This window comes from Manis javanica, chromosome 18 (assembly GCF_040802235.1).
Source record: "Manis javanica isolate MJ-LG chromosome 18, MJ_LKY, whole genome shotgun sequence".
Taxonomy (NCBI): Eukaryota; Metazoa; Chordata; class Mammalia; order Pholidota; family Manidae; genus Manis; species Manis javanica.
In genome coordinates, this window is record NC_133173.1 from 2,175,894 (window position 1) to 2,203,129 (window position 27,236).

The following is a 27,236-nucleotide window of genomic DNA, read 5'->3' on the forward strand; positions in this document are numbered from 1 at the left end:
CATCAGCCCCAAACTCCTCACCATGGCCCCAGATGACAGGCACTGGCACCGCCTGCTCTCCGACCACCACCACTTCCCCCGCTGTTCCAGGCTGTCCCGTCGGACTCCTTCCCACCCCTTCTGCCCTTGACATTCCTTTAACTGTGATTCGCATGATGTGAATGACTGGGCTAAAGGAGTTAGGGCGAATCTGTGTGGTCTGCTCTGAATATTGTACCCCGCACCCCAAAGGTCAGTCCGGGGCAACTGAACCCACCAGGGCGGGTCCTGGACGCACAGGAGGCAGTCACCACGACAACACCCGAACGCAACACGAGGAAGCCACCGGCCTGCATAAGGATGCCGTGAATAATCAACATACATTTATTTTTGAATGACTTAAGGATCATGAGAGAGAAATGTTAACTCTTGCATTATAGAAACAGTAGTTAGATACAGCACACGGGAATGCCATTTGAATAACAAGTGAAAGTACGACAGCAAATGAAAAACAGCAACTTTAAATACAAAGGTAAAGCAACTGAATAAGAAATTTTGTTTATAAGAAAAAAATATATGTCCCATGTCTTTATTACATACTGTACAAAATAAAATATTGCACCTTTAAGTCATATAATAAATATATACAAAGAGTATTTTACAAATGATCTTCCTTTTAATTTAAAAACCATCCACAATCAAGCGTGAGTGGGGATTAACAGCTCGCGGGTGGTGTGTCCCCTTCCTGGTCGCCCAAGCACTGCGCCCCCGTGTACGGCAGGGCTCGTCCCGCGTTAGGGGGGCTGAGGTCCAAATGCAGGGCCCGGTGCTCCGCCCGGTAGATGCAGAGAGCTCGCCCACTCGCTCCCCAGCAGCGGGGCTCGGGCGGCACAACCTGCTGCGGGGAACTGCTGCCAGCGGGCTGTGGGTGGCCTGCACACATGCAGCTGGGATGCCGAATGAGCAGGTCTGACCACTTACTTGGGAACATGTGCCATCTAAAGCCGTAACTGGCAGAATGTAGGGGGAAGAGCCCCAGAACCCCAGTCAGCTTTAGAACTTCCAATTCAACGCTGGCCCCAAATGGCTTCAGCAGAGACATTGATCCCAAACACAGCCTCTCCCTGATACTGTCACTCACAGCTCCCTGGGGACCCTGTCAAAACGCAGTCGGAGTCTGCCCTCAGCTGGCCCGAGCCCTGCCCCCTGAAGCCGGCTCTAGCCTTCACCCTAAGTGAGCTCCCACTTTCACCTGCAGTCTGACGACTAACACTGACCCTAAACTTACTCAGCAAATCCGAACTCTAATCCCCAGACCTACCTCTAACTTCCAGCCTCACCGTAGTTTACTTTGGATTTACTGAAAAATCAGTCCAAATGAAAACAATTACTTACTATAAACAGTTCTTCTCAACTGTCATGTTTCATATTTAGATTACTTTCTTATAGTTTCTCCAAAATAAAAATCCTTAGGAATACTAATTTTATGGATAAATTAGGTCTAATAAGGCTTTGCTTTTGCTTATGTGCAAGAGAATAGTGCTCAGAAAAAGTTTCATTCACAGCTCTTAAAAGAAAGCTTTGAATATACTTCAAAATCAGTAGAAAAGGTTTACTTTCCCTCTCCTTTGATTTCCAAGATGTCTCCTGTGGTCCCAGATTTCTGTAGTTGTAAAAATGGCAGCAACACTTACTCTGTCTTTTCTTGCATGGATTCCTAAAAGTGAGGACAAGATGCCACCCCACCATGACCACTGGATCGGCCAGTGTCACCAGCCTGTCCAGAGCCATTGTCTTTTCTTCACCGACTAAACTTAAGGATCCATAAAAACGCCATAAGCACCAACATTTCACAACTACTGGCCACAGTTTCTAAAACCTAAGTGCCTTATAAACCTGTTGAAACCCTAAAACTTGAGAGAAGAGAAAGTCATCACTTGCTGTGTGTCCCAAGTCCTCAGGACGTCCCACTCTGTCCTGGTCCACAGGTCACAGGAAGAAACAGCATGAGACAAGTGCTGGTGATCTCGGTGGCTTCCCGATTAGGGCACCATGAGGTCCCAGGTGCAATGCCTGCTATGGTATTCGTGTTAGTCCTGGAATATATCAATGAAAAGATGGGTTAAAAACTCACCAAGGGCAAATGACAGCACAGAATTCTAACCATGCCGATTTTGCATGGACCTCGGTTTGACCGCAGAATCAAGAGCTCTTAAAGAAATACGCTCTTCAACCAGGCTCACAGGGAAAAGAGCTTTTCATTTTTGTTCTATCTTCACAGCAGCTTTATGACCCACCCTCACCCCCAACCAAAGGCTTATCCTTCTGGACTTGGCTGGCAACACCTTTGTCTGTAGAGGCCTAATGAATGCAAATTAAGGTGCTTTACAGACATATGGGAGGAACTTGGGTCTGTGGAGCTTCCTGCGAAAACAAAATCCATTTAGCACACAGATCATTAGAGACCAAGTGTTTTGTTCTATGAAAAGTGTAAGTTGAGATCGCAGAGTGAAGGGAAGAAACTAGGTGTGGCTTGGGCCACTGCTTTGCACTAGAGTCAGAAGGCCACTGAGCTCGCTTCTCGGCCTGACCAGTGACCTGTCACTGCTCCCTGGGGACCTCACAGCCCTCCTGGGCTTAGAGCTGTGGCACTGAGCTTTGGGAGGATCATGGACCCCTTGGAAAACTTACAGAAGCTGTAGACCTGCACCCTAGAGAAACACACATACAATTCAATTGTACATATAACCCCAGGGCATTTGCACACCTGCACAGTCCCATCCATAGAATCCCTGTCTCAGGCAGAAGGGGAGTCTGTGCAGAGGCTGCCAGCGCTGGCTGGCGGGCAGTAACCAGTGTGGCCGACTCCCTGCTCTTTCAACTGCTTTTCCGCTTGAGAATGCTAGTAGCCCCAGCACAAAGTGGCTAATCACCTACTGTGCCAAGATCCCACCTCCTCTGCATGGCCCCCCAGATGCTACACCAACCAGGCAGGCACCTCGAGGGTCTGGTACCACAAGCCTTTGGGGCGGTCCTGATGCCTGAGAGGGGTACGTACTCTCACAGGGGGGCCTGAGACAGGGCCGCCAGGAAGCTGGTTTCTTTGCAGGCACACAGTGTCTCTCGGCCACCGGTTTGCAGCTGCTGGCATGGACACAGTCAACCCTGCGGGACTGGAAGCCCTGGCCGCAGGCTGCTGTGCAGGCTCTCCAAGGGCCTGTGCGCCAGCACACATCACAAGCCACCGAAGAGCAGTTCTTCTTTAAGGTGGGTCTGCAATGAAACAAAGTACAAAGAGTGGGACATGGGAGAAAAGGGGCATAACTTCTTGAATCCAGTCTTTTACTGCACCGCATTTTTAATATACTGAAGGTCTGACAAAGAGAACCCTATTCGCCAGGCAACTGATTTGCATGCTCAGGGTGACTTAGCAGTGGTGGTACAGCCACGACTATACCAGAGGCAAGCAAACCACGTTTCCACAAACTTCCAACACCACGACAATGCACACACCTCAAACTGTACACCATCCTGATTAGCTGGGGCGGATCGAGTTTGGCAAGGAAGAGAGGAATGACTTCCCATCAGCGGCTTCTCATTCATCAGCACACTTCGAGCTTGCTTACATTGTACTTGCAATATATTCCAGTGTGAGTACAAATGTGTGTGCGTGGCATCCCATGGAAGAGAAAGGCTTTCACATTTGCATTCAGGCCACACCATGACTCACAGTCAGAGCCAACCAGCGCGCCATTTGGGGAAAGGGGGCTCTTGGTGGTCTCCTTGCCCTTTAAACAACTGGAAGTTAACGCCCTCGGATTTTCGAAAAGATAGTTACCCCGGAGGGTACAGGCCCCCTCAGTGGGCCCCCTCTGGGTACGTGGCCCTGCATCTAGGACAGGGCTCCTGGAAGATGGGCTGGCACCGTGTGAGACAGCCCCCCGCCTGCAGAGGTGACGGGAAGAGGGCTCTCTCCCTCCCAGGAATGTGGAGGTCGCTGGGACAAGGCATGTGAACCTGAAGGCTGGAGCCATGGTGGCCATATTCTGCCACGTGGGTCAGAGAAGTAGAAGAAAGACTATTCAGAAAGAACAGGGGGATGAATGAGTAACACAGCCATGAGTGGGAGGAGGAAAAATCCCTAATGAGTTCTCGTTTCTTGGTTACAGTCCTTCCTGACGGCTGACGGCTTGAGACATTTTTGGGGTTCCTATAGCAAGGCACCTTATCAGGGCGCATAATCTATCAGGGGTGCTGAATCACCACTGGAAGGGCAGTAAGACGGAGAGAATTGTGGTGACCTGAGGATCTCCAGGGAGAAGTTGGAGGCAATACTGCGATTAGCCAGTAGGGGGAGACGCCACCAAAGGGTTTACCTAACACTGACCCCACTGCTTATGAGGTTTACCAGCAGGAGAGACAGGAGGGCGACTGGTCACTGCAGAGGTTTGCTTCCTCGGTGGGTATGAATCTTAGTGCCAAAAGTTGAGTTTCTCTGGACACAGGGCAGAGACTGAATACTCACCCTGTAGAGATCAGCTTTTCAGAAAAAGGTTGAACAATGTCCAAATACTCAAAGAGCACATTTTGAGTGTCCCTACAATGAGGAGACACCAAATTGTACACAAGTATTGGGTGGTCCTGTCTTCATAAGAAATCTACCCTCTTTGTATAAATCACTCCGAGCTGACTTTTGTTATTTCTAGCCCGGAGGACCTTAAATCACAGAGCCATTTCTGCTTCAACGGAAGGCAGGGCCAGTGGGGAGTCAGAGGCAACCAGTGAGCTTCCCGGATAGAAAAGGCGGGAGGCGCCCAGGGAGCTAGAGAGCAAGGCGGAAGCTGAAGCCACAGGCTGGTCACTGCGGGTCCAGTGACAGAATGGACGGCTGGTCCAGCAGAGCGCATCACTTCCCCCTGGCCAGGGCTGGGGGTGGGGGCCCACCTGAGTGAGGGGGCCCAGTCTGGGCACTGGCACCATGCGCACCATTGGGGACTTGTGTTTTTCTTTCTAAAACATGGAAGTAGAAATGGCAGCAGAAATCATAAAGTAACCCTGTTTCTCCTGGTCCGTCTCAGTTTCTCACTCCTCTCCGGTTCGCTCCTACCTCAATGACCCCGGTCACCACCAGCCACGTGGAACCACCGATCTGCGAGGGCGGTAGATTCCAAGGCTGGCTGGGTGTCAGAAGTACGTGGGCAGCTTTACGAAGATGGAACTTGCTGGGCTCCCTTCCCAAAGATTCTAAGTCACTAAGTGCAATTTGAGGCCCCCAAATTTTTTTTTTAAGGAAACTTCCTGGGTAATTCCGACTCCTGTCTAAGGTCAGGAATCATTGCTTTGGGGAAAATTCTCCATGTCCCCAAGCATTTGCTCGGGTCCCCATGTTGTCTTCTTGCCGTAGGTGTGGGGTGTCTCTGACCTGGTCGTCCTTACCCGCCTCTATAACACTTTCTGGTGGGGCCCATACCTTCCAAGCCCTTCCAGGGCCTGCAGAGGAGGCTAGTAGATGGCCTGCCCACCACTGATCCCCTGCCCAGGTCACTAATAATGTCACGCCCCACAAAATACCTTCTAACATTTACGGAGGCCCCAGTACGGCACTGGGGCTCCCCATCTCGCCCACTGTGCCCTCTCCATGCAGTGTAAGGGGAGATCTGATATCTCCTGCCTTCCTGGAACCCATAGTCAGCACGTCCAGGCAGCAGAAGAACTGACAAGGCCAGAAAACCTTGAAAGAAATGCACAGTAGCTCTTGACACTTAGACTTTCATCCATAAACCACCAGATATTTGAGGAAAACCAACAGCATGTAAGAAAAGCAGCAGGATATAAAAGCAGAACAGCCAACCCTGGAGAAAACAGAAATCATAAAGAAAATGAAAGGCGACTTAACTCTTTTCCCTTAAAGCTCTAGGAAGTTTTCTTCTATTATTTCTGTTAAAAATTTCTACCCTGCCAGTTATTTCCACATTTCTTTTTCTGAAACTCCATTTAATCAGAAATTGAATCTCCTAATAGATCTTCCCATGCCTTTTACTTTCTCTCTTTCCTGATTCCTGCTTCTGCTACCACTGGTCGGAATGTTCACGGCATATCCAAGGGGCTGAAAGAACGACGCGGCTACTGTGGCTGGAAGGCCGAGTGAGGTCTGGGATGAGAATGTGACTGTGCTGCATGATATAAGCCACATTATGGATTCTGGTTAATCTTCCTAAGAGCAAGTGAAGCTGCTACAGTGATTTGAAGCTAGCAGGAGAGGGGGTAGGCTGGTGGTTTGATCAGATTTGCATTTTGGGAAAGATTTCTCTGGCTGAGTGTGGAGACGGGTGAGAGGGAGGAAGGATGCATGGAGGTAGACCAATAGGCTGGCCTGCCAAGCATAACTGTCGTAGACAAGGAAAAAAGTAGATGGGTTGGAGAAAAAAAATACAGGAGCCGAAAGGCATAAAAGAAAAAAGTAATTAGAAACGTACAAATTATAATAAGATACAAGTTTTCATCCATCAGATGGGCAAACATTTCTTTAAAATGGAAAATCTGTATAATGTTGATGAAAAAGGAGGCAGCCCTCATACACCGCTGGTAGAGACGCCTTGATGGGAATTTAGTATTATCAGAATAAACATGCCTGTTAATTCAATTCCATATCCAGAATCTATCATATGAAAATATTTCCCTTTGTGCACAAAGATAGTGTGTTCCAGGATGTTTACTGCAGCATTTGCTCATAATAACAACAACAAAAAACAAAACAATTCAATGTCCATCAGCAATGCAATGAGATAATATTAAATAAAACAGTTAAAAAGAAGAGAGTGAATCTTGTGTACTACAATGGAAAAAGGGTCTATAATACATTGATAAGTACACACAGCAAGTTTCAGAAAAATATGTCTGGTATGTTGAAAGCCTCACTCCAACCACGTGGGTGTCTGTTCCAAACCTCCGTGAGAGAGCAGAGTGGGACTTCTGCGGTGATAACACAGCACATGCTGTGTGGTCTCTATCTTCTCAGCAAAATGGGAAACCAGATGGTCCGCTGAGAACGAAGGCGGCTGTTCCAAACATTTCCTATTTGAAGGGGATGGTTCTGGCTTGAAATGCAACTGACATTATGTTGCCAAACCTCACTCAAGTCTCAAAACAGTACCTGAGCCGACTGCCAAGGTCTTCTTTCCTCCCCCAAGACTCAGGATGTGGGGCACCTGCTATCAGCTGGCTACTTAGGTGCTGCACACTAAGTAAGCCAATCAAAACCTGCCCACCATTAATTTCCAATGGACCTTAACACACCCCATTTTGCAGATCAGGAGACTGGTCAGCCAAGGTCACACCGTAGGAGAATGGCAGAACGCCAGAGCCCCTGACCAGCGTGCCTCAGCCTCTCGCCTGGCCCTCTGCTGGTGGGGCGCGCTCCCCGGTTGGGGGGGTCGCCAGGTGGAAGGGGTCTGGGGCTCTCCGCGACCTCACGCACAGCGCTCTTCCGTCTGCACCACCTACCCGCTCAGACTTCTATGCAGGAGAAAAGCAAGCTCCTTTCTTGTTCAGGGCCCTCAACAAGATAAAAGCTTATTTTATTCTTGGCTAAACCCCTGGGCCAATCAATAGCCTCATGAAAACAGTTTGCACACAGAGGGATAAAGCAGTTCATTGAAAGCATTAGGGAGATTTAACCTGTGAGCCTGAATGGAAGGTGATCGGGCTCCACCAGCCTGGAATACAGAGGGAGAAACATCTGCCTATTCTCAAGCTACTCTTTTTCTGGTTGGGGTGTCTCTCCCTCTGCTGAACACCCACATAATATACTTCCCAATTATAAATAGTACAGATTAACTAATATTTAGCATAACTTATCCTATTGAGGATGGCACTGCAAGAAATCACGATGTGAAGGGCTTGTCCACTGTGAGCCCGGCAGACGGAAGCAGCTCGGTTAGCAGGTAGCCACGGGCAGGACAGAGGCAGGGGAGGGGGCTGCTGCCTGGGGGGTGGGGGGGCAGTACCTCTTCCTGTCCCCGCAGTCAGAGGGAGAGCCGGTGTGGTGCTGACATACCCCGGACTGCCGCTGCGTCCCCACCGTGCGGCCCAGGCAGCGTCCACGACACTGGAACAAAGCAAAACACCATGTAAACAACCCCGCGAGCTCCCGCCTGCCCGGAATCAAGACGATGGACAGCCGGTCAAAGCCCAGCCCTGGGGGGCCGGCTGCCCTGGGGGGTGGGAGGCAGGGCGGACGCGCAGCTCCGACGGGCACCGGGGAGGCGCCCGCGTATCCCCCCACCCCCGAAGCTGCGACCACCTCTGCGGGGAAGGGAGAGGGCAGGGCCGGTCTCCAACTGATGGGGCTTAGGGTCCAGCAACGGCTGGGCCTGAAACCGCAAGCAGCCGGCACGTCTGCGTTTTCTTACTCTGAGCAAACCTGGAGGCTTGAGTGGTAAGGTGAGTGTAATTACAGAAAAATAATTTTTTTGATGTGCAGTTCTTAAATTTGTATGTATATTCCTAATACCCCTTAATTTTTTTCTTATAATTTGTTTCATGCTTGAAAACGTCTCTCCCATCATGATTGCTCTATTTCAGGTTGATTTTACTTTGAGCGCTTTAATAAAGCCAGAATTATTCGGGTGTGTGCTCCGGGTTAAGGCTCTGGTTTTACTTTCCTTTCTTACATTATTAACCAATATCCCCCATCCTATCTTTTTTTTTTTCTTGCTAACAACTTTGAGATAAAATTCACACACCATACAATTCCCCCTTTAATGTATACAATTTAATGCTTTTTAGAGTTGGGCAATCACCACTATACTTTAGACACCTTACCATCACTCCAAAAACAAACCCCACATTCTTTACCAGTTCCCCCCAGTTTCCCCATCGCCTCTCCCCCCAGGCCTAGACATCCACAAATCCACTTTTTGTCTTTCTACAGATTTACTCATTCTAGACTCTGTGTGTAATGGCATCGTACAGTGTGTGGTCTTGTGTATCTCTTACCCTATTTACCCTTTACCATCAAAGTTTATCCGTGTTATAATATCTATCAGCACTTCATTCCTTTTAATGGTCAGGTAATATTCCACTGTAGAAATAACCCATTTTATTTATCTTTTCATTTTTCCCCTTTTTGTGATTATGGGTTGTGATTTAAGTTGTTCCCACTTTCTGGTAATTACGAATAATGCTGCTGTCAGCATTCAATGTACAAGTTTCGGTGTGGACCTATGTTTTCATTTCTCTTGGGTATATATGCTTCTGAGTGGAATTGCTGGGTCACATGGTAACCCTGTGCTTGACCTTTTGAGCAACTGCCAGACTGTGCTCCAAACTCCCCCTAGCAATGTATGAAGGCTCCACTTTCCCCACATCCTCACCAGCACTTGCTAGTATCTCTCTGATTAATGGTAGTGGGTGTGAAGTGGTATCTCAATGTGTTTGGATGTACATTTCCCTAATAATAATGATGTTGAGTACATTTTCATGTGTGTTTCTGTATATCTTCTTGGAGAAATGTCTGTTCAGATCCATTACTTGTGTTTTTATTATTGTGTTGTGAGTGTTCTTATATATTTTAGATACAAGTTCCTTTTCACATATATGATTTTTAATTATTTTCCTGCATTCTGCAGGTTATCTGTTCACTTTCTTGATTATGTCCTTTGTAGCTCAAGTTTTTAGTTCTGATGTAGTCCAATTTATCTTTTTTGTTTTTGTGGCTTGTGATGTTTTTGATGTCATATCTAAGAAACCATTTCCTAATTTAAGGCATGAATATTTATATCTACATTTTCTTCCAAGAGTTTTATAGCTTTGCTCTTAAATTTAGGTCTTTATGAGTTAATTTTTGCATCTGGTGTAAACTATGGCTCCAACTACCTTCTTTCATCTGTGGGTGCCCAATCGTCCTGCACCATTTGTGGAAGAGATTATCCTTTCCCCAGTAAATGGTCTTGCCACCCTTTTAGGAAATCAGTTGGCACTGATATATGAGTTTATCTCTGGCCTTTCAATTCCATCTCCTTAGTCTGTGCGTCTACCCTATGCCCTCTCGAACACTACGCCTTTGCAGTGAGGTGTGAAATTGATCTGAGCCCTCCAACTTTGTTCTTTCTAAGGATTGTTTTGGCTATTCTGGGTCCTTCACATTCCCATTTGGATTCTGGATCAGCTTGGATTTTGGTAGGGATGGTGCTGAATCTGTAAATCACTTTGGGGAGTGTTGCCACTTTAACGATATTAAGTTTTCTGATCCATAAATATGGGTTGTCTTTCCATTTATTTAGATCTTCTTTCATTTCCTTAAAAAACATTTTTAGTTTTATACTATCTTTTAAAAACCATTCTTTCCCCTCTGATTAACACCTTTGAACTTTAAACCCACTTAACACAGGTCTGTTTCTGGGCTCTAATTATATTCCATGACTTATGTCTGCTGCTGCACTAATTCTGCACCACTTTACCTAAAACAGCTTTGCAATATATTCTGGCACTGGATAATGAAGGCAAATTCTGGCACGCTAAGACCACCACCCCTTAAGATCCAATCACCACTGACCACGTGGTCACCCACCCCTTAAGATCCAATCACCAATGTAGAACACACCCCACCCCTACTCCTTAAAAATCCACTTCCTTACCCACAAGCTGCTGATCCCTCTCTCTGGGGGCAGCCACTTTCTCTTTCAGATAATAAAATCTCTTGTGTGGGCCTGCATCTCCTGAGTCGTTCTGGGGTAAGGAGGGTCGCGGCGAGATACCCTTTCAGGTAAAGCAAGTCTCTCCATACCTCTAACAATCTGTCTTTCTAAAATTTCTTGTCCTCATTTGTTCTCCCATATGGATGCCAGAATTACCTTAAATTCCAAAAATGGACATCTTTACAGTACTAAGCATACCTGTATTTGTCCAACTTACCTTTATGTGTTTCAATGATACACATATATTTTTCTTTGTGGGTTAACTTGATGGTTAACTTTATGTGTCAACTTGCCTGGGCCATGGTGTGCCCAGATATTTGGTCAAGAACTATGCTGGGCATCTCTGTGATGTTGTTTTTAGATGAGATTAACATTTAAATCGGTCATCTTGTTAGGAAAATAGACATGAGTGGGGTAGAAAGAGAAAAAGGTCAGTAAAGCCCCCTAGAAAGGATTTGGTTAACCATTTAAAACTAGAAATCCAGAAAAGACCCAGAGTTAATGAGTTAATCAGTTAAAGATCAAAAGGTCAAGAGCAACTTGCATAGATAAGGGAAAGTATGGCACAGCCCATGTCTTCATTGTGTCAATTAGATCATTGTAAGATTTCCTGTAGCCTGCTAAAAGGCCCAGCTACCAACAGCATAAACAGACAGGGAGATCCCACCTTAAAGCCAAAACTGCATTTTGAAAAAACCCAGGAAGTTAAGAAGAAAGATTCTTAACATGCTCTTTACCACACAGCAAATAACTCTGCCCACCTTGGAGGAAGGGCGTACAGTCGATTAGCTAATTTTGCAGGATTACCTAGAGGACTGATAAGAAACTTAACATCTCATCAAAGATACTTGAGACCACTTAACAAGTCCACACCCCCAGCCCTTTGTCACACTCCTGAAAAAATCCTTAAAAGGGGGAATCCCCAACCTTTCAGGGCGCTCCTGTCTCTGAGGTCGCCCACACTTTCTAAGTAACTTTAAATGAAACTTTTACCTTCTTCACTACCGTGTGTCTGCCCTTCAGTTCTTTGTCATGGCGGGACAAGGACCGAGGAAAGTGCACAATGCCTCCCCCCCCAGCAACCTGAGGAGGGCTGACTGCTCTCTCTAGTGTGGGTGGGCCTCGTGTGATCAGTAGAAAGGGTAACTGTCTTTATGTATATGTATCTATATTTCTCCCCTCACTAGTTCTGTTTCTCTGGAGGACCCTAATCCAAGGTGCTCAGATTTGGTACCCAGAAGTGGGGTGCAGCAAATACCTAAAAACATGGAAGCGGCCTTGGAACTGGGTGATGGGGGAAGGCTGGGAGAGTTTTAAAGCACATGCTGGAAAAAGCCTAGATTGCCTTGAAGGGAAAGTTGGTCGAACGATGGACATTTGAAGTGATTCCCGTGAGCTTTCAGGTCATGTTACTGGACATGTTACTGGAAACTGGAAGAAAGGCAATCCTCATTACAGAGTGGCCCCCGACTTGGCTGAATTGGGGTCTAGTGTTTTGTGGATGGTAGAATTTGCCAGTGATGAAATTGAATATTTTGCTGAGGTGGTTTCTAAGCAAAGTGTTCAAGGCAACCTGGCTTCTTAATGCTTAGAGGAAAATGTGAGAGGAGCCGGATAAAGCGAAGGAATCCTGAAGAAAAAGGAACCAGCACTTGGAGATTTGGAAAATTCTCAGTACACCCATATTTCAAAGAATGAGAAGGTGTGTCCTGGACGGAACACAGAAGATGTGGCTGGACAGTCACCCCAGAAGGAGATCACCCACAGAGTTAATCACCATCCCAGCAGAAGCCCAGAATAAAGATGGGTTTGTACCAGCAGAGACGCTGCTAGTTTAGACTAAAGGGAACAGAGGGGGGACAATAAAGGAAAGCATTTGAACCTTTAGGATTCTGTAGGTGGGATAAGGCTATTCAACTGCAAGCATCCTTATCCTTCAAGGGAAGTGAAGAATGACCCCGGAGGCTATCAGGGATCATTAGCGCTGCCCCTCCTACTGCAGGCCCATGGGAAGGGCTGTTCCTTTCTCAGTGACGAAGGGTCAGCCCCTCATCTCAGTTTCGGTGGCCAAGCTGCTCCTGCCCAGGGCTCAGGGACCACAGTGGTCTGGCTGCTGCCTCGGGCCAGGGAGCGGTGCCCCTGCTCCAGTGAGTCTGGGGGTCAGAGCACCGAGCTAAAGAATCATTCTCAAGCCTTAAGATTGATGGAATTAGCTTTTCCAGATTTGGGGCTTGATTGGGACCCATCACCCCTTTCTTCTTTCTGATTTTTCTCCTTTGGAACCGGAGTATCTATTTTATGTGTGTCTTACTGTTGTATTTTGGAAATATACTGGTTTCACAGGTTCATAGCTGGGAAGGGATTTTGCCCCAGGATGACTCATTTCTCACCCATCCCCGATTTAGGTGACATTTAGTGAGACTTTGAACTTAGAATTGATGCTGGAATGGGCTAAGATTTCTGGGGATATTGGGATGGAGTGAGTATATTTTGCATGTGAGAAGGACACGAACTTTGGGGTCCAGAGGGTGGGATGTTATGGGTCAAACTACATGCCCTCAAAATGTATATGCTGAACTGCCAGAGTGACTGGGGGTGGGGGGGGCATCTATCGGAGGCACTGAATGTCACCACAAGGGTGGAGTCTTAATCCAACAGGGACAGCGCTCTTACACGAAGATGCGACACCAGAAATCCCCATCTCTCCCTGTGCACCGAGACCATGTGAAGACATGGTGACCCCGTGGCTTGTCTACAAGCCAGACAGGCCTCACCAAAACCAACCCTGACCGAACCTTGATCTTGAACCTCTAGCCTCCAGAGCTGTGTGCAAGTGAATTCCTGTGGTCTAAGGCACACACTTGCTGTTTTACTAAGACAGCCCTAGCAGACTAATACACTGTGTTCCTGCACATTTCCTTATAATTTTTTTCACCAATATTTTTTATCATCATATTGTTCAAGGTGGTATTTGGGATGCAGGTTCTGAGACTTTGTGCCCGTGTCATTCAGGGGGCCCTGCTCCTTCCCAGAGGCGGCCCTGACTCCCAAGCTCCAGACTAGCCCATGTTGGGGCTTCTGTTAGTGAACTACTGCCTTCAAACAGCCCAACGTGGTCGCCTTGTATTGGAAGACAGAGATGCTATGGTTTCCAAAGGTGATCCTTGAAGCCAGACACACACTTTATTTTAGACCGATCAGATTCCCCACCCCACACCCCAAAATGTATTAGAAACAAGGTGATGATTATAGTGTCAAAACACTGCATGTGTCGGCTTTACCTGGCCTCCTGATTCAATGACCTCCTGGCCACATGGGCGACTGGAGCATGGCCTTCTTCCCGGAGGCCTGCTTTTGGGGGTGCAGGCCCTTGGGGGCATCACTTGCACGGTCCCATCGGCTCTTCCACGCCTGCATGTCACTTGCCGGCTGTGGAGTCCTTCCCCGCAGGACACGGAGCACTCTGACCACGCACTCATGAACCACCTGGGGACGGACACCACAGCGGTTAGGGAGGGCTCACGTGCCAGACCCTCCGGGACGTGTGCAAAGGAGTAATGGATCCTGACACTGTGGCTGCTTCACGGCCGCCCTGCGTCTTTGCGGCCTCCCTCTCTGGTTTCCTCTTACTCCAAACCCCACGTAGAGACAAGCAGCCCAGAGTGGGTACGGCCGTCTTCAAGCATACTGGCGCTGTCACTTACGTGGCCCCAGAGAGGAGAAATAGGGCAAAGTGAATGGACATTTCAAAAAGGTGGCATTCTACTCACTGAAATGAAAGTGAAGGAAATATTTTTAAAGCACCTATGAACTGTTTGCTCTGTGAGAGGTGTACACATATCTCACGTGATTCTCATGTTATTCCCACCCTTATAGGGAAGAAGCCAGCACCCAGGGGGTTAGATAACCAGGATATGGTCGCCTAATAATACGCCAGCAGAGCCAGGACTGGATTGAGGTTCACCTGTCCCTGAGCTTCACGTTGTAATAATGCCAGGGGACGCCTGGAGCTGGAAACCTCTGCCATACTGAGTCTGTCCTGAAGGTGCTCGAGTGGCTGCTGGGATTCTGCAGAGCATTGGGGGTGGGGGGGCCCCCGGGGCCCCCAAACTGAGGACCATTCACCAGGGACTGTGGGCGTGGCTGCTGAAAGAATTATGCTTTTCATTGACACTAGGCTCCAACTGAAATTTGGCATTTCCTTCCATTATGAAGGAAAGTCACAAAGTACAGAGCATTAGCAATCCCCAGATTGTGCTGCCGACAGCAGCTTCTCATGACATTACCAAGAGGCAGGCATCTCACAAAATCACTTCTATTCATCATCATTTCAAAATCAATGTACCATTAGATCTTATTTTAGTGTGTTAACAGAGACCTGGCTCTGCTCATGCTAGGAGTGTGCAAAAGGCTTGAGAATATTTAATAAACAAAGCTGCTGAGAAATTTCCCTGTGCAGATTCTTTCCACTTGGTGAGGCTCAAGCACTGATACAAAGCAGCTTCCTAGGATCAGTTTCCCGCTCGTTCCTGCAGCGTTCACTTGCTGCCCCCTGAGTGAGGGATGGCTCTTAGCAGGAGGTCCTCCTTTGAAGACTGTGATGGGTGTGAAGATGCCAGTCAGGGTGCCTGCACTCTCCACAGTTCTTCTAAGGTCATGAGCCAAGCATCTGTTTTATTTTACAGTGTGACCTGCCTCCCGCGTGCCTCTAAGGCACAACAGTTGCACCCAGTGTGGGAATCTGCATGAAGGCAGTGACATTAAGCACACCTCCATTTTATCCTCAGTAAAATGGGCTTAATAATAGTATCTGCCTCCTAGGTTTGTGCCCAATAAATGCTACTATGATTTGTTTGTTGGGTTTTTTTTCCACTGTCTATTTTGGTTTCATCTGGTTAATTACCTGCAAGGGACTGCGCTATTCAATCATTAACTCCTTCATTTCACAATATTTTTAGAGACTGTATATGGGGCAGACATTGTGCAGGTGCTGGAAATAAAATGTGAAGCAAAATAGTCATGGACTTACTCCCATAGAGCTGACAGTCTCATGGGAGAGCCAGACAGATTGTGCTAAGAGCTCTGAAGAATGGTAAGGAAATATGGAAAACACATAGCACAGGGCTGGGTTTAGTTTGGAGGCCTAAGGTCAGGAAGGGTCTCCCTGAAAATAGATGAATAGAAATAACTAAGGGAAAAGAGAGGGAACAGTGTTATAGGCAGAGGGAACAGCATGTAAAAAGGCTCTGAGTCAGGAGAGAGAATGGCATATCCAGGAACAAAAAAAAGACCACTGTGGATGGAGATCAGACAACCAGGCCGGGGGAGACAGACAGAATGGTGGCTGGAGGCTCAAGCATGGAAGGACTTCCAGTCTTTGACCCATTTATTCAGTCAGGCAGCAAATATTTACTGAGCATCTGTTGAGTGCTAAGCATTTTGGCCTTTGTCCTAAGAACAGCCAGTCACTGAAGGATTTTAAACAAAGGAGCTTCATGAGGACTTTGTATTGTGAAAGATGATCTCATAGGGTGGGAGGCACCCTAGGGATGGGGACAAGAATGAGGTGGCCCCAGAATAGTCCATGTAAGAAATGATGGTGGCATGGACTCCAGGCGCAACAGTGGAAATTGACGGGAACGGATGGAAATGGGAGAAGAAGGGGTCTCGGATCCAGTCGTTGAGATCTGGACCCTGGGGTCTGAGCAGGTCGGCTGGAGATCATGAGCTGGGCCTGGGACATTTGATTAAACTATTGATTTGTGTCCTCTATTCATAGAAAGGCCATCCACGGTTTTACCACCAGGGGTAGAATCTAGGAAGTGCCTCGGGCGGTTCTGGCCACCGCGTTACCTCCTGGGCAAACCCTGAGGTCAGCTTCCCTGGGCTCTTCAGTAGCAAACAGCGCTGGGAATGCAGGAAGCAGGTATGGGCAGGGAGCACAGGCGGGGCCTGCATCAGACCAGCACGATTTCAATCCTGGCCTCTGTAACCGTGTGGCCTCGGGAGCCTTCCCATCTGTAAAGCAGGAAACAACCAGCATCTACCTGCCAGGAAACGGTGAATCGCTGAGCAGGATGCCTGCTACGCAGACCCTGCTAAGTAAACCTCAGTGGCTGAGTTCTTAAGTCCAAATTACTGCGCCTCTCAAAGCAAGCAACAACCAGGTACTGAGATAAGAAGATGTCACGTACCTCGCAGGGCAGTCCCGGATGTTACAGGGCTGGACCCCGGCTGGTGGCTTCTGGATGTGGCCACAGCGGGCCTCGCTCACTTCCCGCCCGTCGGCCAGCACACACTGGGGCCTTCGAACGCGCACTCCCAAGGGGCCGCAGGAGGCAGAGCAATGTGTCCAGTTTCCAAGCTCCCAGAAGGGCTCTAGGGAAGGGAAAGGACGGTCAGGACGGTCAGGTGGGCCCCGCGTGGGGGAAGATGACGGGCCGGGGATGGCATGGTCATGGACCACTGCTAGCTGTTTTCTGGGGAGCTGCCTGTCTGCCTCTTTGAGTAGCACACAGAGAAAGCCAGCACCCCCTGCAAGAGCACCCTTGAACCCCCATTTCCCCTCACCTAACTTATTGTAACAGCCAGTGGGGAGGGCGGCCAGAACAGGGCTCTTGGCCCGCAGCCTGGGAGAGGGTCTACCGTAGGCCAAGGAGACGTGCCAGACAAAGCCCCGAGCGGAAGGAGGTGCTGCCTGCTCAGCCCTCTCCAAGCTGAGCCGGGGAGGCAGCAGGGTGGCCTCTCCAGATGAAGCCCTAACGGGCTCTGTTTCCCAGAGGTGGAGCCGGCAGAGAAATGGAGATGATTCAGCAAGGACGGCAGACCACGCAGTAAGGGTAAAGGTGCATTTCAATTCCAGTCCTACTTTTCCATTCTTAGTCTGAACTTCAGATTAGTCCTCAAACTGCATAAATAATCTGTCATGGAGACATCTGGACAGGTAAGAATGGGCGTTTCCTTTAGAAAAGTTAACGCTGACCACCTCCCGTAATTATAATTTTATTTTAGTCCCCATTCCAAACGGCCTTTCTGCCCTTCTGACATTTGGAAAAAGATGAGGTAGAATAGAATGATGGCAGATTTGAGTATGATCACAGAAGGTGCCAGATTTTCCTCTAATAATCCCAAGTAATTTCCAGCTACCAGCTGCATCCACAGGCTCTCTCACGTAGCACAGTGATTTCTTTAACTTACGGTTTTCCGGTTTTTCTTCCTGGCTCTTGAATTTTTGCCTTCGGTTGCACATGGCATCATTCACAAAGCAGAGCCAGAGAGAGTTTGGGTTGGGCCCCCCAGGATTACAGTTTATTTAAAATCATTTTTTAAAATAGCTGTTTATTGAGAACCTCCCAGGTGACAGGTACTGAGTTCAACACTTTTCACAGCAGATTTTCATTTCATCCTATGGCCATCTTGTGAATTAGATTATTTTTATTTGCGGAAGTAGAAACTAGACATTCTCAGTGACTTTCTCAAGGTCACTCATCTGACCACTTGACGGGATCCCAAGTATGTCTGACTCCAAATCCAGTTCTTTCTACGAAGCTGCATTTCACCAAGATGCCTTGACAGCTCAAGACAGGATGCACATGCACTTCTTAAAAAGCATGGGTTTTTAAATTGAAGTATAATTCATATACCATAAAATGTTCAGGTATCAGGTGTGCATTTTTTTTATGAATTATTAACATAACCATGATCCGAAGCAAGGTATAGTAACATTTCATTACCTGGAAAAGCTTCCCAATTCCTCTCTGAATCAATTCCCCTCCCCTCCCAGGCAACTACCTGCTCATTTCTATCAGCATCGATTAGTGGTACGTGTTCTTGGACTTTGTAATGATGTAATATATGTATGATTTTGAGGTCATCCCTCTTTTTGTGCACATCAGTTCATTTACTTTATTGCTATGTAATATTCCACCGTATGAATATACCAGTTTATTTGTCCATTCTCCTGACAGGGGCCTTGATGAAGTAAAGGCTGCTATGAACATTCCTACACAATTTTTTTTGTCAACATGTTTTCATTTTTCTTGAATCAATAGCTGAGTGGAGTGGCTGGGCCGACGGAAGGTGTATGCTTGACTTTAGTAGAAAGGGCCGTATCTTTTTCCAAAGTGGCCGTGTCCTTTTACAAGCCTGTCGGCAGTGTATGAGGGTTTCAGTCGCTTTGCATCCTTGCCAAAATTTGGTATTGTCAGTCTTCTTGTTTTCACTGGTCTGGTAGTTGTGAAATCATATCTCACTGTGGTTTTGACCTTCATTTCCCTGATGCCATCTGTATGCCTTCTTTTGTGAACTGTCTGTTCAGGCCCTTCTGCCTGCGGTCTTTGGTGGGGAGGGGAGAGTTCATTCCTAACCTAAGGAGGTTCTTCAGATATTCTAGATACAAGTTCTTCATCAGGCATATATTCTGCCAATTTTTTCCTGTCTGTGGCTTATCTACTCATATATTCAGTGGTGTCTTTGATGAGCAGATTTTAAAGATTTTGATGAGGTCCAATTTGATAATGTTTTTGTTCTATGCTTGGCAATTTTTGACACATGCATTTGAAAAGTAGAGCTAGCTACTCACTCCCATATAAGACTCTTCAATGGCTTCCCACGTTTTAGGAATAAACTCCAATCTTTACCTGGACCCTCAGCAACTCTCCATCTTCATCCCATCCCCCTTTCCTCCTCCTCTGTAGGCCCCCATCACCTAAATCTTCTTTCCTCCACCATATTAATTAAGCTTGATCCCTCTGTATGATCCATAAGCTTACTGTTCCCTCTGCCACAAACACTCTCTGCTCACGTCTCTGCACGGATGCCTCTAGCTCACCCTTTGGGCCTAAGCTCACACGGCCTCCTCACGTCACTCCCGACCACCTTTCCTGAAGTGGCCTCGTCTAGTCGCCATGTCACCACCCTGTTTTGTTTCTGTCATTGCCGTTCTCATGGGGAAATATCTTATATATTTATTTGCTGACATGTTCACTGTCCATCTCTTCTGCTGGAACACCAAGTCCACGAGGGTGGGGATCTCTTCTATCCTGTTCACTACTAGGTGTGTTATATCTTCAGGACTCAGCAAGGACTTGTTAAATTAATAAATAAGTCTCTTTGAAATGCTAAGGTAAGGATCCACTGAAGGGCTGTATTTCACAGTGTGTACACATGTGTGTGCGTAAGTGCACACGTGTGTGTAGGAGGTGATAGAACAATGCAGGTGGTGCTGATAAACACACTTTTTAAATATTTCAAAGCTTCAGCTTTAACCAGCAGTCTCAGCCTCATGACGGTCCAACATTTCTATTAATCGATTTGGAGGAGTTCCTTTGATCTTCACGGTCCATGGTACAGGGAGCTTCTCTCTGCCTTTGCAGAGAGATCCTGGTTCCTCTGCCTGGAATGTTCTTCACCTTCCCAGAACGAACATCGTGACCTATATGAAAACCTGGTTGACCTCTGCACACAGTCAGGGCCTCTTCCTGGACGCTGCCATCATCCTCTGGTCATCCTATCACAGCGCCTGTCCTGCTTCAAGCACCTGTTTACACGACTGCCTCCCTCTGTAGGCTGAGCTTCTCTCGGGGTTGGTCACGTCTGCATCCCCGGTCCTGGCAAGAGCGAGTACTGGGCACATCCTTTCTGAACGCTGCTAGAGATGTTGTGTCCCTCCACGATTCATACGTCAGACCCAGCATCCAAGGTGATGGGCTCAAGAGGTGGGGCCTTTGGCAGGTGATTAGGTCATGAGGGTGGAGCCCCTGTGAATGGGATTAGTGTCCTTATAAAAGAGACCCCCCAGGAGCTCTTCACTCCTTCTGCCCTCTGAGGACACAGCCAAGAGTCAGCTGTCTATGAACCAGCTCAACAGATACCTGGTGCCTTGACCTTGGGCTTCTCAGCTTCTAGATCTATGAGAAATAAATGTCTCTGGATGTTAAGCCACCCAGTCTATAGCAGCCCAAACAGGCTTAGACAAATGTTGAATGAATGGGTAATAGTGAGCATAATAATGGTAGTATTATGCCTGAAAGAGAAGAAGTATATCCTCCAAATATCCTCCAAATACCCCTGTATAATGATGTCATAAATTACATGGATCCTTGACTGGTGGCTCAGCACTGTTTTCCCCTTCTATGCTCCCCCTGCATCTCGGGAAGTGGAAGTCTAGGAACTATGTTCCTATAATTCCTATTGGCAGAGATTTATTCTGTAGGACATATTCTGCCAATGAGAAGCACTTGCTCAGATTTTTGAAATGGTATAGTCATCATTGTTTCTGTATAGTAGATTCATAATAACTCATGAGGTCTACTGTAGCTTCTGTGTGTCCTGTGATTTACCCATTTTTGAGCTATAAGGAGCTAAGGCCATCAGTACTGGTTTCTTGTGAATCTAGCATTTCTGATTTTCTTAACTCCACTTCTCTCCCTTGGCCCCCTGAACAGTACTGCAAGCTTGAAAAAAGTAAATTAGGTTTTCTTGACCGAGTGCTGATATAATATAACAAAGTTACTATATGGGGTGAAAAAAATGAAAGAATTGGTTCCAGAATTCTCAGCAGATCCTTCCTCTATTGATATGACCAAGTTGGCAATGGTCTCAAAACAGGAAGATCAATACCTGTATCATCACAAATGATGGTGCACATTTGGGTGTGAGCTCCACGGGCATCCTCAGGAGTAAAATTAAAAAAAAAAAAAAGTTTCAATATGGAAGGAACAAGTTGAACCACAGAAGGCTGAGGGGCATGGGGGAACATTGGCCCAAGGCTTAGCAAGAATTTTACTTATTGTGAAGTACAAAACATGGAGGGTCTTTTAGGTAAATTCTTCTCCTTGCACATGTCTTACTAACATCAAATCTCCCAACAGACAAAATCCCAGACCTGGAGATTGGGGTTTTTGTGTTGCGTCGCTGCTACCATTTCCAGGGCTGGATGCCTGCAGCGTATGATTTTTACGGTTCTTGGAAAATACAAGTTCACTGTCTGGCCGTCTTTGTCCTGAGGGGGAAAAAAAAGAACATTTGTTTACCAATTAGAAATTACTTAATTTCTGCTCTAGTTTGCGTGTTCTTAAAGACTACAGCTACTAGGACGGAAACTGTTCCAACACAGTGCCCGGGGTGCCCAGGCTCACCCAGACCTGGGAGTTCTGTGTGGGCTTGGGGGTGGAACAAAAACACTATAGGGTTTTTGTTTGAGTTATTAACTGTGCTATCACAGGGCATCTCTGCAAGGTTTCAGTCTTCATAGCCTAACTAACAAGATGGAAAACGTATATTCACCGCAATTCCACGAGGGGCCGAGGAAGCATCTGGCTCTGGCAGAGCTCCGACCCTCTGAAGCAGGAGAATGGGTCCTGTAAGGGGGCCCCCCCGTGGTGAGGACTGCAGGTTTTCGGGAAGGTCACGGAGCTTATGCAGAACAGCAGGAGGGTGGGGGGAGACTGCTGGGTGCTGTGGATGTGCGACATTCTAGATTCCTCACTCAAGCTACCAAGGGCATGGGCTGCTGGGCTTGGGGGGCTTCTGAGAGGAGGTGTGCAGACAGAACTGGGACAGCCGTGCTCTCTCCTGCGTGGCCTGGGGATGCGGGGCATAGGCTGGCACTCGCCAGAGGGCACGAGGAAGCTGCTCAGGAATGAGGCATGCTGGCCAAGCCATCTGATGAAAATCTGCCATAGGTCCACAGAACCAAGATCCTAGAAGACCACAGAGGCTACTTGGGAAGGGTCCCAGGGGGTCACCGGAGCCTCGCTGAGCACTGAGAGCCCACGAAGGGCAGTGTGCAGAACGCTGCAAGCAACCTCATGCTTGGGCTCCACAACAAATTTCTAAGAGCCTCAGGTTTCCTCATTTGTGGAACAGGATTAGAAATTACCACCCACAACACTGTGTTATTGTAAATACCAGAGAGGCTAATGACCACCAACGTGCTTCATGCATGACGACTATTCCAGGCCCCTACGCTGTTCCTTCCCATCCATTCACATCTCTGGACTCCTTGAACCTCCAGCAAGAAAAGTGACGGAGAAAGCTCTTTTCCATCGACCCTGTGGGTCAGCAGTGGGTTCAATAATCTCATACCAGTTTTGCCAATGACTCATTTAATTCATTTATGAAACACTTATTTAACACACCTGTGCCAGGTGTTTGAGCTACAAAGGGGAATAATAAAAGATCTTTAAGGTCCATCTGGTGACTTTGGTGATGAACTCTCAACTGGTTCCAAGCTCTGGTGGGGAAGGGAGTATTATTTATGGAGTCCTAAAAGCCAGAGAACTTAAAGCCCATTTTGGCGACAAGAGTTCAGTGAGCCCCAGAGAGCCCGGCAGACAGCGGGGGCCAGCCTGTCACCTGAGCCAGGGGCACATGGAGACGACCTTCTCCAAATTAGAATACTGAGGCATCTTAAGACTCAATTGATGAATATTTATTGAGCACCTACTGTGTGCTTCATATTATGTCTTCAGGTCTGAAAAAGACACATCATACATGGTTTCTACCAGTAAGGGACCCACAGTTCAGCTGAGGGACTATGAATAAAAAAGAAAAGAATCGGAGAGCCACGTGCGTCAGGTCTTATCCAGCTACTGAGTGGTGGGGAAGAGAAAGGGGAGGCCAGAGAGAACCAGAGAAGGAGCCACACAGGAGTCCAGGTGGCCGGAGGGGATGGGAGGCCCTGGCACATGCACACGTGTTGAATCATAAGGGCATGAAACCACACTGACTGAACAGAACTCAGAGCCTGCTTATTGACGGTGGTCAGGGTCAGGAGTTAAGCCCATGCAGAGGCGGAACATGAAGGGTCTTGATTCTGGACAGAAAAGCGTATACACCCCAGGGCAGGTTCTTAGGTGGTAAGGACGTCACGACCTTCTGAGAGAAGAACTGGTAAGACCGAGTGTTAGACTGAGCGCTTGTTTGAAAGTGGGCATAGCAGCAATAGTTAGAACCGTTTAATGTTCCTCTTGTTTACTCCGACTCCAGAATCAACAAACTGGATCCCCCCCTTGTGCACGGGACGGGGGCACTTGAAGAACAAGACTGACGCTCACCCAGAAAGTGGAGCGTTGATGCAGCCACTGCCTTTCCGAGAGCATTGCTGGCTGTGCAGATGTAGGTTCCTTCACTTTTGAGGGAAACGTTCTGCAACAACAGGGATCCATTGAAAAGCAAGGAAACATTGTCACCCAGAGATCCTCCTTTCTTCCACCACGTTACATTAGGCAGAGGGACACCTTTGGAATAAAAACAAACACAACAAAGCAAATTCCTTTAAGAACAGGGCCACAGAACTACATGACAAAGACCACTTAGAGTTTTGACCACAAGTCAGTAAATAGCTTTAGGCACGTGTCAAGGCTGTTTCTATCTCCACAGCTCCTCCAGGGCAGGTGCGGGATGGGTTAAGGCAGAAGGCTTTGGCCTCATGCACACCTGATTGGAGCCAAAGGGCGTGGCGTTGCTTTTTGTTGGGAAGGGAGAGAAATCTGAAGATGGGTGGGGGTCGTGTGGGAGTGGCTGGAACGAGGTGCTGGTGCAGCCGGGTGACTGTGGAGGAGAAGACAGAGAAAGACATTCCCAGCATTGCATTGTCACAAAGAAGTCTTTAGAAAACAAAAATACCTAAGATAGACAATGAAGTTGCTCACTGTGCCTATGCAACAAAATGTTCTTGCTTTAGGAGGAATATAACATCTTCAGGGAAATAGGTTTTGTTCATTAATGCTTTTGCAAAAGAGGATTATTTCAGGCAACAAACAAAAGTGTCAAGTTTCAAGTACGGGTCTACATAGTGAGGTGCAGAGTTGTAAGCGACATCTCTAGACACAGAGGGGAACCTGAGGAACTGAAAGAATTTCTTCCCCCAAATCCTGAGAAGCCAGCATTTTGCTGGGCTGTGGAATGTGAAACTCAGAGGAACCTCATTTGATTCTTAAGAGCTGGCGTAGCCTCCGGTGACGTCCGAGATAAAGCCAGGCACCTGGTTTTGAGGATGCGCTTTCCTCCTGCCGTGCTCTGGCTGAGAGAATGTGGCAGACATGGGACGACTTGCTGACAAAAAAGATGTCACCACTATAACGACTGTTGCCATGCACTTTCCAGTGGGCGGAACATGTGCTCCGTGAACATGTGACACTTTCTCGGTTATTCCCACACTCTGAGGAGCAGGTGTTGTCAGCTCCATCTTACAACTTAGGAAGCTGGCCCTGTTAAAATTAGGCTGCAACTTAAATACCCACAGAAGGGCTAATAACATGTGCTATACTTTTTCAGTAGTTTCCTCTACAAATATATACACACAGAGAGGTTAAACTTCCCTAAGTTCACCAGCTAGTAAACACTGGAACTGAGATTCACACTCATGCAGTTTATTCCAGAACTGGTCTCTTAGCCACAATGCAGGCAGGCCTTGTATATCTCTTGATAAATTTATTCAAAGGCATCTTCTAGCTTTTATTGCCATATATATAAGTAGACTCTTCAAAAATATTTTTTATGGTTGCTTATTGTGGAAAATTAGGAAAGCTATGAACAGTTACATATTTATCTTGTAAATAGCTATCTTACTGAACTTTAGTATTTTGAATAATTTTAGAGGGATATAAAAGAACACTGTGGCTGCAGAGATGTGAGCAGGTAGGGTGTGGCTGAAGGTCAGAGAGCTGGCAGCTGGGGGGGCTCAGATCCTGGGGAGTCTTACAGGTCCCTGGGAGGCTTGGCTTTCACTGCAGAGCTTTAGGGAGTGACATGATCTGACTCACGCTTTTAAAGGGCTGCTGTGCTGAGAACGGGTCACGGGGGGCAAGGGCAGAGGTGGGGAAACCAGTGAGGAGGCTGTGACAACAACCCAGCCCAGAGATCGCGATGGCTTGGACCAGGGTGGTAGCAATGAAAGTGGTGAGAAATGGTCAGATTCTGGATATATGTTGAACGTGGATAAATTTTGAAGATCTGGGAATGGGCTGTTGCCGGATAGAGGGGTGTGTGAGAGAGAACAGCAGGTCAGAAATGGTGCCAAGGGTTTTAGCACAGGCAACTGAAATAATGGCATCACTAATTCTCTGAGATAAGAAACTAGGAGAGAAGCACATTTGGGAGCCAACCTCAGGGGCTCAGTTTTGATATGTTAGCTTTGAAACACCTGATATTCACTGGGACATGCTGGGCAGGTACCCGGATCTGTTCACTGACAGGAAAGTTCTGGGCTGGACAGATACGTTTAGGAGTTGTCAGCATATAGATGGCATCTGACCTCCCTGAGTGTGAGGGGGTGGCACACTGATGTCCGAGGACTGGCCCTGGGCACGCCGTCCTAGAGATCAGAGGGAGGAGGTGAAACCAGCAGGGGAGGCAGAAAGGCACCAGTGATCGGGAGGGAGTAGAGCAGAGAGTGGCTTCCCAGAGGTGAGGAGAACATTCAGGAAGGGGGAGTGAGCGGCTGCCAATTGGCAAATGGCCGAGTCAAAGGTCTGGGAACTGGCCACTAGACGTGGCGACACACAGACCTCATGGTGGGCCTGCCGGTGTCCTTGACGATGGCAGTGAAGGTGGACTGATGTGCACAGAGCTTGGCTGGAGTGGGTTCAAGAGAGAACAAGGGGAGATGAGATTGGGGACAACATGAGCCGTGGGGAGGTGCTTAGCTGTGACTGGGAATGAGCAACCAGGAGGTTGCTGGATGGGTGTGGAGGCAAAGGCAGGTGCTGAAGGAGGGTTTTGCTCCCCTGGAATGTGCAGTCTTCCTGACTGGTCTCCCTGCTTCCACCCCTGCCTGCCTGACCCTCTTTGACCTGCTACCCCCATGGTCAGCACCTGGCCGGAGTGGTCCTGCTCGAAGGTAAGTCAGATCACGGCGTGCTTTGCTCACAATCCCCCCACGGCTTCCATCCCACTCAGAATAAAAACCAAAGTGCTCATGGAGGCTTACATGGCCCCGGGAGATCTGCCCCTGCTCCCCCACAGCCACCTCAAAAATACAGGAAAAAAGGGCTGAGAGCCAGAGAGAGAGAGAGATTCTCGATGAAATCACTTCTGTTCCTGGACCCAGATGTGTCCGAAGTTAGCTGTAGCCTGGACTTTTCAGCTTCGTGAGCCAGTAATTTCTCCATTTTTCTTAAGCGAGTTCAAGCTGGTTCTCTGACCCTTGTACCCATGGGAGTCTGGGCTAGAAACTTAGGTATGAAAACAACTGAGATGGCCAAGTGGCCACACCAGCATCTTCTTGGAACAAACGGACATAATTGTGCTCCAAAGGGATGCCAGAAACAGGAGGTGTGCAGGGAAGCGAGCAGGGCCAGCTTCCTCCTGCTCAGTCCCCACAGTGGCCCCGTGACTGCGTCTCAGGGGGGCAGAGGCAGTCCCCGTGCTGAGCTCCACCTCGCCGACCCAGCAGCACCTCCCCTGGGCACCCCCGACCCAGGCCGTCCCGAGGCCAGTTCCATCCCCACCTCTCACTGCCCCGTGGGCTCCTCCACTCATCACAGTGCCCACTTGCCCAGTCACCCCACCCTGGGGCCTCACAGCCACTGCTGGTTCTTGCCTTTTTGTTCTCCA

At 47.9% G+C, this 27,236-nt stretch overlaps 1 protein-coding gene across 6 annotated transcripts in view; it reads right to left on the minus strand.

The window, feature by feature from the left end:
- Positions 1-340: 340 nt before the first annotated feature.
- ADAMTSL3 (ADAMTS like 3) overlaps positions 341-27,236 on the minus strand; it is a 242,883-nt gene continuing 215,987 nt past the window's right edge. For 5 of the 6 annotated variants that reach the window (XM_073227130.1, XM_073227128.1, XM_073227131.1 and 2 more), the window contains 7 exons: positions 23,735-23,917; positions 21,562-21,678; positions 16,871-17,054; positions 13,958-14,162; positions 7,986-8,086; positions 2,978-3,252; positions 341-2,075 (listed from right to left, as the gene is read on the minus strand). In XM_073227130.1, the coding sequence (XP_073083231.1) occupies positions 2,056-2,075; positions 2,978-3,252; positions 7,986-8,086; positions 13,958-14,162; positions 16,871-17,054; positions 21,562-21,678; positions 23,735-23,917 (1,085 nt within the window). In that variant the 3' untranslated portion in view covers positions 341-2,055. The remainder of the gene's footprint in view (positions 2,076-2,977; positions 3,253-7,985; positions 8,087-13,957; positions 14,163-16,870; positions 17,055-21,561; positions 21,679-23,734; positions 23,918-27,236) is intronic. The other variant, XM_073227129.1, reaches the window with a different exon arrangement.